We start from the raw sequence: 12,495 nt of genomic DNA on the forward strand, positions 1-12,495 counted from the left end.
ACCTCCCTAGGTAACCCATTCCAGGGCTTCATCACCTTCCTAGAGAAATAGTGTTTCCTAATATCCAACCTAGACCTCCTCCACTGCAACTTGAGACCATTACTCCTTGTTCTGTCATCTGCCACCACTGAGAACAGCCGAGCTCCATCCTCTTTGGAACCCCCCTTCAGGTAGTTGAAGGCTGCTATCAAATCCCCCCTCATTCTTCTCTTCTGCAGACTAAATAACCCCAGTTCCCTCAGCCTCTCCTTGTAAGTCATGTGCCCCAGGCCCCCTAATAATTTTCGTTGCCCTCTGCCTTGGCTACGTGCTCCAGAATTAGGCCCCTTTATCCATTAGCCAAGGTATTCCCCTAACGGGCTGAGGAGCTGGTGTGCCCCAGGCAAGCACCCATGCAGACGGGCAGGATACTGGTCCAGACAGAGGGAATCATAGTGCCAGCAGGACATAGCAGCTTAGCCATCGTCCCTGCACATTTCAGATGGCTAGCCACCTCCCTGCTCAGCCAAGGCATTGGCAGAGCTGGTGGAGGCCTCCGACCACCCTTGCAGCTATCCTAATTTACGACGAGACCCAGGGACATTGCCACCCCATGCTCTGGGCATCCATAAACCTCTGACTGCCAGAAGCTGAGATGGGACCACAGGGGGTGGATCACTCAATCACTGCCCTGTTCTGTTCATTCCCTCTGAAGCACCCGGCCCCGACTACTATTTGGAAGACGGGATATTGGTCTGAATGGACCATTGGTCCGACCCAGCGTGACCATTTCCAGGTTCTTCTGCCACAACTGCATAGGGGAAACTTCCATTGCTCCTGGCTGCCCCACATTTCCAGGCTATGGTTGGGTTACAGTGGATAGCTATCCATTGCTATCGTTGGGTTACAGTCAAAACACACCATATGCTGGCTCTCCTGAATATCGGCAGGTTTCTATGCCCTCAGCGACCTCTGGATAATCAGCGTGGCCTGTTGTCCTTTTCCATCCCTTTATCTCAATGGAGCATGGTTAGTTTTAAAATGGTGGATGCATGGAGGATGTTGGGAGCTATGGAAAAGTCTGCAACAGAGTACATCCAATCCCATCCAGGAACCTAAATGCCATAGGCTTGCCTTTGCTTGCGCTGTCCCTAAGAGATACCAGCCTTGTAAGGGTGACTGAGTGGCTCAGATTCTGATCTCAGCAGCACTGGGGAGAATTGGAACCCCTAGTGGGGGTGAAATCAGAATGGCCCCTTGGCCCGCAATCCGGAGTTGGAAACAAAGTAGCCTTTCCACTGGTGACCCCAAACTGAAGCTAAAGCTTGGGAGACAGGTAGCGTGGTCTAGTGGGCAGGGCATGGGCATCATGCCAGATTTTTAAAAGTACTAGTGAGATTTTCAAAAACACCTAGGCATCTACTTCCCATTGGAGTTAAGTGCCTAGATGCTTTTTAAAATCCTCATCAGTATCTATTTGCATCCTTAAGCACCTAAATACCATGAAAAAGCTGGGCCTTTAGATTCAGGACCCCTGGGATCTATTCTCTGCTCTGCCACTGACTTGCTGTGTGACCTTGGACAGTCACTTCTCCTCGCTGTGTCTCTCGTTTCCCTCCCAGCCACTGTTTGTCTTAGCTATTTAAGTCTTTGAGGCAGGACTGTTTCTAACTATGTGTACGTACAGCCCCAAGCACAATGGGACCTCCCAGCCACGGCAGTAATGTATAAGTAATAGCTAGCTGGAAGGCTGGGTTCCCTGAAGCTCAAGGCTGTAGCCAAAACACACAAGAGAGACACGGTTTGAAAAACAAACAAATTTATTTCATTAAAAAATAGGCAATTATCTCGTTACAAAATACCGTCAAATGGCTCTGCTAGTTCATTACAAAACCAGGAGATGCTGAAAACGTAACCATCACTTCTTGTTCTTGCAGTTCCTAGAATTAAATACACACCCCTGGATGTCTTGTGTTCTCCCAGCGAGGCTGCATTAACCACAGTGTCCTGGTTTCAAGAGCTTGGGGGCTCTTGGCCACAGTACAACCAGCTTTGTGATAAGAAAACAAGGACATGTGCAAAATTCAAAGCTGTGTGTGCAATTCCTCTATAAGTCAATGGCATTGCATCCTTCAAAACCAGGCCTGAATTTGGTCTGCCAAATGGAAGCCTCTTCTAGCAATCTTTTTTTTTTAAAGAAAACCTCACACAGAATTACTTCACTCTAAGCAAAGCTTTCACATTTCAACGAGAATTGCTCAGGGCGCTGCACGGAAACGGGGCCTCTCTTTGTCCCTCACTATACAGCCGAGGCTGTTGTCAGTGGGTTCCGTTGTCTACATGGACAGAGGTTCTCACACAAACACACATTTTAAGAAACTGCCCCCCAAATATCCCCCAGAGTTCAGTTCAGACCAGCTCTGTTAAGCTACTCCATTTTTTGTCAGCGGTTGTTTGAGATGAGTTTCACTATGCAAGCTCTGAAGCTTTATGGATCGACCACAACTTCCCCTTGTTCCAGGACTCTGTCTGTGATGGGACATAATTTCAGTGGCTCTGTGAGGTCCCTAAAAAGAGTGAGACCTGATAACTTGCCTTGTGCATTAAAAACAGCCACAACTGGATTATAATACTACTAAAAAAAAAAAAAGCAATAAATCATTTTTAAAACGGGGCACTTGGGGTAGGTCCTACATATAAACAAAGCCACACGTTCAGGATCAATTCCCAAAACCCTTTACTTCATGATTTTTCTGAGACTAACCCTTCCCCTGAAGTAGGGTGACCAGACAGCAAGTGTGAAAAATTGGGACAGGGTGTGGGGCATAATAGGCTTCTACATAAGACAAAGCCCCAAATATCGGGACTGTCCCTATAAAATCAGGACATCTGGTCACCCTACCCCCAAGAATGTTCTGATTGTAGTCAATGGGAGTTTGGTCTTCAGCAGGGATTTTGAGATATGGCCTGATGATAGATGGCTTGTGTGCACAGTTACATTTGTGCCAGGCGAAACGTGTGTCATGGAGCGTGGTACAGACCCTGAGCGGAGATGTGGAAAGACGAGGTTATTATCTCTCACAGAGGCCAAAATGGTGACTTTTTCCCATACGCTGTAGCACATAGTCTAAGGCCTAGGTCAAGATTTTGAAAAGTAACTCGAGCTTAGGAGATCCTTAAGTTTGGGATGTCCAGCTTGAGCCATCTGAAAGGGGGCTGATTTTTGGAGGTGCTGATAACCTGCCCTCTGAAATTCAGCCATCTTTAAAGGGTGTAGGGTTGGGCACCAAAAATCACTAGTCACTGTTGAAAATCTTGTCTGCACATAAGCCTGCCCGGGTTTGACTAAAGGTGTGACTTTAAACCAAGGCAAGAGTGTGCACGTACACACACCCTCTTCTAATTGGGTTCCAGCTTATCATGATTTACCTTGCACTTCTAAATTTACCAATGCAAGCCTGGTTTAAAATCAATGAGTGTCCACATAGCGATTTAGTTTTATCTAAAGGGGGTTCCAAAGAGGATGGAGCTCGGCTGTTCTCGGTGGTGGAAGATGACAGAAGGAGCAACGGCCTCAAGTTGCAGTGGGGGAGGTTTAGGTTGGATATTAGGAAACATTATTTCACTAGGAGGGTGGTGAAGCCCTGGAATGGGTCACCTAGGGAGGTGGTGGAATCTCCATCCTTAGAGGTTTTTAAGGCCTGGCTTGACAAAGCCCTGGCTGGGATGATTTAGTGGGTGTTGGTCCTGCTTTGAGCAGGGGGTTGGACTAAATGACCTCCTGAGGTCTCTTCCAACCCTAATCTTCTATGATTCTGTGGTGTTAAACCAGTGCAACGTCTGTGTGTGGACAAGCCCCAAGCAACCTTAACTCCCACGCCCAGGCTCCATCCCCTCGTGGGGTTTAGATGGCACTCGAGCGTCAGACAGTTCAGTGTTTAAAGGGATGGTCAAACTCTCCCTACGTTGCTGATTTGGAAACTAGAGTAAGTACCACTTTTGCTGGAAGAGTTTGAATGACCTGTTCACGAAACAGCCACCCAAGCTGGAATAAGGGAAAGGATCTGCTCGGACAGCTTTTGAGAGTTAAATCTACTGCATTTTAAATTTCGACGGCATGACGTACCACAGGGAGCAATGTCGGGATGTACCTTCATTCAGAGATTTCCTCCTATGTCCAAGCACGTGCTTTGATCCATGCTAACATGCAACAGGATACAGTCTCAACAGTACCTGTGCTATATTCTCCTTCTGCAAAGTCCTGATCAAGTCCTATTATCAGACCAGCAACTGGCTGCTACTGCATTGTAGAGGGAGCCTGTTCCTACCTTTTCAAGGAGGCTTGATTGGTTGGTGACCCTCTGGCCCCAGCCCCAATGCAAACATGCACCATTTGCACAGAAAAGGACCATTATAGGCTGGAGCAGAATTTGCTCACCACCCCTCACAGATTTAAAAGCACACACACAGTAAGAACAGTTTTTAAAAAAACAATAAATTACATGTAAAAAGTGAAATGCCCTAAGGATTATGTTGAATATATATACACACACGTACACACACAGAGACACACACAACCAAAACCTGAAGAGAGAGTGATTTAGCCACTCACCAGCTACCACAATGAGAAATGTTCCATTAAAAATATTAACATGCAAACAGGCGCGTCTTTAAGGGGATCAAACAGCTTGATATAAGCCAAACCCGAAATCTAAGTTGGCAGAAAGATCTGTGGTTTTAAAGGGACAGTGTCCAATTTTGGCTAAAACTTTTTTTTTTTTTTTAAGGGGGGATTTACAAACCTAGATGACAATCCTGAAATCAGATCCTAGATAGAGAGATAGGTAGATAGAAAGATGGTTATTATGGGAATGGATGGACAGACAGGTGGATAGAAAGAGAGACTCCTACACACATGCAAAAACCTTACTGATGTCAATAGCGTGGCTGAAATTTTTCCATCTGAATTTTTATTCCAATGAAAAAATCACCTTCCTCCCCAGAAAAACCCTGAACATTTTCGCAGATGTGTGGTTGGGGTGGTGGTTGTAATTTTCCAACTTTGGAACAGGATTTTTATTTTTTTTTGCTTTACATTTTTCAATTATTGATCCCTCTAGCGCTTACTTTCTTTTTTCCTTCCTCCTTTGTCTTTTCAGTGGCAGCAGAGAAAGAAGGAGAAAGAAAGGGGGAAGAACCAAAAACTGAAATATTTCTGGCTGTAGATTTTTTCCAGTGGAAAGTGGGAAAACGTTGACATTTTTCACTAAAAAATGTACAGAAAATGAACACTTGCGTGACACTTACATATTTTTCTATCAGCTCTCGTCAAGGGGGGGGGGGAGAGGAGAAGGGGATGGCACCCTAGTTAGTGGATCTGATTGCAGGTTTGGGTCTTCATCTCCGCAGAAATGGTTGTGAGAGTTCAAAATAAGTGCCAATGAAAGCAAGGTTAAACCAAAAAGTGACGCAGCATTGGCCAGCTCCAGCACTGGGCTAGCCCGGGAGAATCAGTGCGGGGATCTAATCGCGTGGCTGACCTTCAAGAGGTGCTGAGCTCCTATGACTTCTCCCAAATTCAAGGAGAAGCAAGAGTGCTCAATGCCTCTCAGGATCAGGCCTTAGAAACAGAAAATGAAACTGACCGTTTGTGCTTCCTTTCCCCCACAGCAAAGCCAGAAACAGCACATATGGTGAAAATTACCAAAGAAGTGGCTAAAAATTGTTTCCGCTCCAATCATCTAAACTGCTGGGATGGGCACGTCTTATCTGGACAATGTTCCTTTAACCCTTTGCCTGCTGCTGCCCAAAGACTGATCCCTCCCGGGCTGTGGACTGCACCCCCTAAGGCACTCGAAGAGTTAATAGACATGCGATTGCAGCTTTGGAGCTGGTCAGACAGGGCGGGATGAACCCCTGGTCTGGTGAAGATGGCGCCTAGGGCTTGCCCTGATGGGAATGTCCTTCATTTTTTCCAACAACAGCCAGGAGCAACCAGGTAGAAAAACAATAAAATTCCACATAAACATCTGATCCTCCTCCATTCACCTTTGAGATGAACGTAGAAAAAGAGAGATATGTATCCTGTCCTCACAAGCACTCTGAGGTAACCTTTGCTGCAAGGGGAGCCTTATTCTGATAGGGCCTACACAAAACAAGAGCGACGCGTGAAAAGGCTCCGCTTGTAAACAGAGCTTGTCCCAGCTGGGCTGTGCCTCGGTAGCCCTCTGACGTGGTGTACTGGGACAGATCCACATGGAAATGGATTGATTTAGCAACGCAAGGTGGGGTAAGGACCAAGTGGGAATTTCTGCAAGGGGCTAGGGGTGGGATCTCACAGTGCGATGGTAAGCCATTGGCTGGTGTCCATCTCCAAGCTGGCCAATAGGGAGAAGGGGAAGGGGAGTTAAAATGATACTTAAAAGTAGGGTGTTCTCTAGGGACAAGGCCAGGGGGATTCTAAAGTGCGGGTCTCAGGCTCCCGGGAGGCCAGAGCAGCTCTCTGCCCAGCCACGTGTCCCGAGGTTTTCACTGTCTTCCTTCATCTTAACATTTGATCCTTTAAGAAAACCACCAACAACCGAAAGCTACTGGCCAAGAGGAGAGGGGCAGGTGAGATGCCCCAGTGCAACGGCAGCTCCGGTCCCGCTGAGCAGAGAGGCTTGAGGCTGAAGGCAACTGTAACATGCGGGCTGAGGAGGCTCTGGAGAAGGGTGGAGAGAGGACTCTGCAGGCTTAGCTTCCTCTGCGGATCCCGCGCGGAGACTCCAGTATGTCACAGGCTCCGCAGGCCCTGGAGGATGGCTCTCCAGCCCTACTGGAAGGAGTGGGAAGCTGAGGGACAGCCTAGGCATTCTTTGGCAAATCAGTTCCCCAGATGTATGCTAGGGGCTTATCTCCAGATGTTTGGAGAGGCTCAGCCTGCCAGCTCAAAGTGTCCTCGCCAGGCCCCAGAGGACGCCGACTCCAGGTTCTGTCAGAAGAGGCAGGATCCCCTCAGGCGCCTTGCCTTGCTCAGTTCAGAGGTCAGCGACCTGTTCATTTGCTTGGTGGTGAATGTCATGCTCTTGGCGGCTTCCACGGCCTGGCTCAGGGACCAGTTGAGGTCCTCCAGGTCGTCAAAGTCAAGCATCAGGGAGTGGTGGCGACCATGGGTTTGCTGCCGGGCGGCCCAGGGCTTCAGCTCTGCCACTCTGTACTCACTGGAGTAATGGGCAGCCAGGCCAGCTGAGCCGGGGACTGAGGTAGGTGCTGGTGGAGAACAGTAGCTGGAAAAAAAACCAAAACAAAGACTAAATACAGTGCGCTGAGGGAGGAACAAGTAAATCTAGATCATCCGACAGGCGTTTGTCCAACCTGTTCTCCAAACCCTCCAGGGATGGGGATTCCGTGACCTGTTCCAGCGCTGAACTACCCTCAGAGTTAGAAAGTTTTGCCTAATATCTAACCTGAATCTTCCCTGCTGGAAACTAAGCTGATTACTCGTTGTCCTATGCTCAGTGGACCCAGAGAACAATTGATCACTGTCCTCTTTAAAACAACTTTTTCCATATTGGAAGGCTTATGCTCTCCTCAGCCTTCTCTTCTCTAGACTAAACGTGCCCCCTTTTGTATCCTTTCCTCAGAGGTCAGGTTTCCCAAACCTATCATTTCTGTTCCCTCTCCAGTTTGTTCACATCTTTCTTAAAGTGTGGTGCCCAAAACGGGACACACCACTCCAGCTGAAGCTTCTAAGTGCCTAAATCGCTTAGGCTTGGCAACGCTGAGTGGAGCAATACCTAAATAGATTAAAAAATCTGGGCCTAAGCGATTTGACCAAGGTCATACAGGACGTTTGTGGCAGAGCAGGGAACCAAAACCATTCTCCCAAGTCCCAACTTAGTGCCCCAACCGCTGGACCATCTTTCCCCTCCACAGGCTCTGCTTTGGCCCTAGAGATCCCAGGCTGCCTCCCACAATCCCAGAAGGAAACTCTGAACATCCCTCCCCACAGTAACCCCAACCAATGTGGCGTGGGCCGCTCTTACAGTACAGAGGGCGAGTAAGGCAGCAGGGGCACTGTTGGGATGCAGTTGACAGCTGTGCCAGGGGGTGGGGCCGCCAGGTACCACAGGCCAGGCTGCTGCTGCGGCTTCTCGGGTTTGCGACTGCGGCCGGAGCCTTGAGATGAGGCACTCTCTGTGCTGCGGCCGGTTGCTGGGGAGAAGAAAGACACACCGTAGGAGACACCCTGGTATTTGGGGTGAATGGACAGGACACCCACGCGGCAAAATCCATCCCTGGTGCTACGCCACTGACTCCAGGGGTGAGTCTGGCCTCAGGACAAAGAGAGGGCCGGGGATGCACCCCTCAATCTACTGGAATCAGCTCCCTGGGATGAATCACACCTACAAGCGGCTGTGCTGGAAAACCCTGCCCTGGGACCTGCACCTGCAGCAAGTGTCAGGTCCTGAGCTGTCAGCGCTCCAGCCCTGGCGCGGACGCCTCTAAGTTCTCCCAGATAGCACCCCATTCCCTCCCAGCCACTGCTGGGAGAGCCGGGACTGCAGCAGCTCGAGAGCCAGCCAGCATGCCAACACTGTTACCGGCAGCGACTCCTACTGGGGGAGGCTGGCGCTGCAGCAGCCGTGAGCCACAGCCAGCACTCCAATTCCACTACCTACAGCAACTCCTGCTGGCTGAAGCTGGAACTAGTGTGACTGGGAGGCCCGCTATTGCCACCCTCTGCAGTGACTCCTTTTTTGGAACGCTAGAGCTTTGAATTCAGCTTCCAGCCTTGGCCAGTAGGTCCCTCTGCTAGATGGGAACCATCCACCAGGATCCCTCCTCATGCAGAGCAGCTCTTCACAGAACAGAAACATTCAGACAGAGCAAACTGTTCACCTACCATGTGCTGCTTTGTCCCTGGTTTTAGAAACTGGGGTGCTCCTGGTCCCGCTGCAGATTGGACAGTGCGTCTGCCTTGGAGTGCTATGCTGAGTGGGTCTCACGGTGTCCCTCGCTGATGCATTGCCTAAAAAACACAGAGAACAAACAGTGAGTAAAGTAACTCCACAAAAATCTCAATTGCAAAGGGCAGTAGAAGTATACAGGAGCTTTCAGGATGTTTGGAAACAGCAAACTTGTTATTATACTAGATTAAGGCAATTTCCAGAAAGTAAAAACGTTAAAAAAAAAAAAAGAAAGAGTTGATGGCAAAGAATGCTGGGTCACAACATGCGAATGGAACTGTGCAGCTTTAGCTCAGCTGTGGGTTCCTCTCAGCGACTGGAGGGCGCCCTCAGACATGCAAAAATTTGGGCAAATCACCTGAGGGGATCACAACTTGCATGCAATGTACTCAAAATGCTGGGTGCAAAATGCAAGTTAATCTTTAGCCAAGATAAATGGTTCCATACAGGTGGCTGCTAGTCCGGAAAGCTGGTCATTTCTTTGTGTGCCGTCTGTTGCTAGCATCGGGAAACAAGATGAACAAAGCAGGTTGTAACACGGAGCTCTCGGATGATAACAACTGGCTTTAGCACAATGGGAAAACTGCAAGATTGCACTGAAAGGCCAGAAAAATCCAAGGATTACAGCTGCTCTGGCAGGCTCATCTTGGCAATGTCACCCATCCTGTAGATTATGTGGGGTGCTTCCGTAATAATGAACAATGACCACAGGGTCACATGTAACGAAGGCGAGAGCAAGAGCCATACGTGCAACCGGGCTGAGTTAACAGTCCAGCAGTGTAGGACGCCACATGCTTTGATCTGTACTAACCTACTCTCTCGTGGCAGGGATACAGCAGCCTCAGGAGTGCCTAGCCGTACCTGCAAATCTCGCGGTCAGAGTGGCTACTGGCCAATCCTGCTTCTGCACAATCAGCAGAGGGAGCAGTCTCCTTCCTTTCCCAATACGAGGGAGGTCCCTCCACCCCGAGGTTGGGAGGTTGGCCGTGAGACCCTCTCTCAGAGTGCATTCCACCCAAAAAACATCTGCATGTCAGTGGGGCATGACCTCTGCATCTCTCTCATCAGAGTGTCATGAGGCCTTATTTCCTTGGTTCAGGCCTTAAATAACTAATGGTTTCATTAGCGGGTATTTGCCAAGCCCTCAGAAATCTCAGGTAGCAGGCGCTAATGAAGAGCAAAAATCTTATTACTTTGCGCGTTGTAAATACTAAGCAAAGCCACTCGGAGGTGTGATTCTTTGGGGTCTGGCCCAAGATGAGCAGATAGGATATTTACCAGCTTGTGTCCTGGTCCCTTGGCAATGGAGGCAGGAAGTGGGGCCCGTGTCTTCCCTCCGTTCTGGGGACACGGGGGCAGATAAGTGGTAGCGCGTCCCTGCAAAATCCAACAAGAGCTGGCTCAGCACGCATCGCAGAGGGCACCCAGCTGGGAAGGGGGGTGGGGGGGGTGGGGGCTGAGCTGTGTCGCTCACATGACAGGGAGGGGAAGATCCCTCCTGCGTGGCAAGCACAGCATCAAGTCGGCGTGTGCATGGGGCAGACAGCAGAGATCCAGTTTAAGAACACAGGGTGGCCCAGGGTGTTACAAGGGAGGCAGCACCAGGGCAGAGCACGGCCTGGCTCGTGTTCACCCACCTGTGTAATGGCTCTTGAATGTCAGCGTCCTCGCAGGGCTCTGCCTGGAGGAGACGTTTGTCCTGGGCTTCCCATCTCGAGCCCGCGGCGGTGGGCAGTCTGAATCTGAAGCTGCAGAGCACCGAGAACACCAGATTAGACAGTCAGTCATGTCCGCTAGTGAGTTTCTAACTAGTGAGTGCATTGCCCTGTGCGCCTGTTCTCTAGGCACTATGGGATAGCACGCACTGGTACAACGGCTATTAGGGGGCGGGGTAGGTGTGGTGCCGTGGTGCGAACCCGACTCAAGTGTGTTTTGTCATCACCAGGTCAGAGGAGGGAGTCGCAGGCGGGTCACGCAACCACACTTGTGCTTGCAGCAACCACGGGCCCTTGTGTGAATGAACAACCACAGGATCTAGGGTAATGACCGCGAAGAGCTGGGCACAAGCTGCGGAGTTTGGATCCAGGTCCAGCCTCCAGCTTTCCGAAAGGTCAGGAGGGCTGGATCTGGGCGTAAGCCTGTCTGTCATGAACGTTCCCAGGATGCTGGTATCACTGACCACGTGTGTGCACCACAGAGTGGCCGTTCTCACCTCCTGCACGCATAGGAAGGGCATCTGAAAATCCCTTTTAGGAGAGGGAATTCAAAGAAGAATGGAAGGAAAAGCAGATCCTGCTACCTCTGCAGTCTGCTGCCCCCAAATAATTGCTCCTGGAAAGCAGGGAGAGAAGCCGCGTTGATCCCAGATGGGGTAGGTTCCAACAGGTCTACTTACTGAGGTCCAGTTCAGGCCCGTCCCGAGGGAGCGATGCCGACCTCACCCGCCTCGCTGGCTTGATCACTGGAGCTGGCTCCCCAAACTTGCCTGGGCTCCTCTCTGTGGATTCGCTGGGAAAGGGACAGACACAGAGTGAAGTCGAGGGCTCAGCACCCCGGTTCTGGGTGCAAGGGGTTTTAACCCTCCCCTCCACCTGGCACTGGGGGGGGTCTCTGGTTGCACTGAGTGACAGTCACCACCTCTGCCTTGAAGCACGGAGAGGACGAGCTGCCATGTGCTCAGGAGACAGGGTCCGTGGGGAGACTGGCAAGACTGCTGGGGGGGACTCAGGGTGCTCACACAATCGCCTGTCACCCTCTGCGGCCCTGGCTGTCCGGGTGGCTCTGCACGTGGGTGAAATGAGCCAGGCCTGCTCCTAAGATCCAGGGGAAGCGTGTCAGCCGCCCAGAAAGCTGCAAGGGAAAAGGCCCACACCCCACCTGGCCCCGCCAGAGCTACCAGCCCTTCACCGGAGCGATAAAGGGCCCGATTCTGTCAGCATTATACTAGCCTAACTCCCACTAGCTTCGACAGGAGCTATATGGCACCTGTGTCCCCAAGAGCCAGAAGCGCCAGCTGAGGCTGGACCCCGCCGTTCGGTCTCACACCTGGCGTTCCCTACTCCCCACTTCCACCTGCTTGGCGCTACTTCCTCTCCAACCTGTCACACCCCCTCACCGCTGCTGGAGCAAGAGCCTTCTCCTCACACTGCTCCCACCAGCTGCAACAGCCTCCCTGTACCTCCTTCCTCCTCAGCAATTTTCAAGTCTCAGCAGAAAACAGGTCAGTTCCGCAGGGGGGCAGAAATCTCCCTGGGCACCAGAGAGAACCAGAGAAGGAGGCTGCTGTCAGCCATCCTATGTCACTGAACTCCGGCTGGCAGAGTTTGCAGGAAAGGCAAAACAGGCAACAAGGCCACGTTGTGTTGCACACTGGCACCTACCCAAAGGTGGCTGCGTTCCGGACTGAGGGGCCGTTCCACTCGGGCTGCCTCCTGCTCCTAGTGGTGCGTGGGGATGACTTTCCCTCTGGGTAGCTGCGGGATCGGTGCAAACTCTCCTCCAGCCGCTGCCGAAGCCGCGAGACCTCGTCCTGCAGAGCCCGGATGGCCTGGCTGGGATGGGAAGG

The 12,495-nt window shown here is 50.9% G+C and overlaps 1 protein-coding gene across 1 annotated transcript in view; it reads right to left on the reverse strand.

Annotated features, from left to right (window-relative positions):
* Nucleotides 1–1,781: 1,781 nt before the first annotated feature.
* The window catches only part of AKNA (AT-hook transcription factor), a 71,998-nt gene continuing 61,284 nt past the window's right edge, over nt 1,782–12,495 (reverse strand). Inside the window, exons 16-22 of the mRNA XM_084649845.1 lie at nt 12,311–12,481; nt 11,326–11,438; nt 10,568–10,678; nt 10,209–10,307; nt 8,867–8,992; nt 8,007–8,175; nt 1,782–7,247 (exon numbers count right to left, since the gene is read on the reverse strand). Coding sequence (XP_084505971.1) covers nt 6,956–7,247; nt 8,007–8,175; nt 8,867–8,992; nt 10,209–10,307; nt 10,568–10,678; nt 11,326–11,438; nt 12,311–12,481 — 1,081 coding nt within the window. The 3' untranslated portion in view covers nt 1,782–6,955. The remainder of the gene's footprint in view (nt 7,248–8,006; nt 8,176–8,866; nt 8,993–10,208; nt 10,308–10,567; nt 10,679–11,325; nt 11,439–12,310; nt 12,482–12,495) is intronic.

Source organism: Lepidochelys olivacea, assembly GCF_965140295.1.
Source record: "Lepidochelys olivacea isolate rLepOli2 genome assembly, chromosome: 16".
In the NCBI taxonomy this organism is placed as follows: domain Eukaryota; kingdom Metazoa; phylum Chordata; order Testudines; family Cheloniidae; genus Lepidochelys; species Lepidochelys olivacea.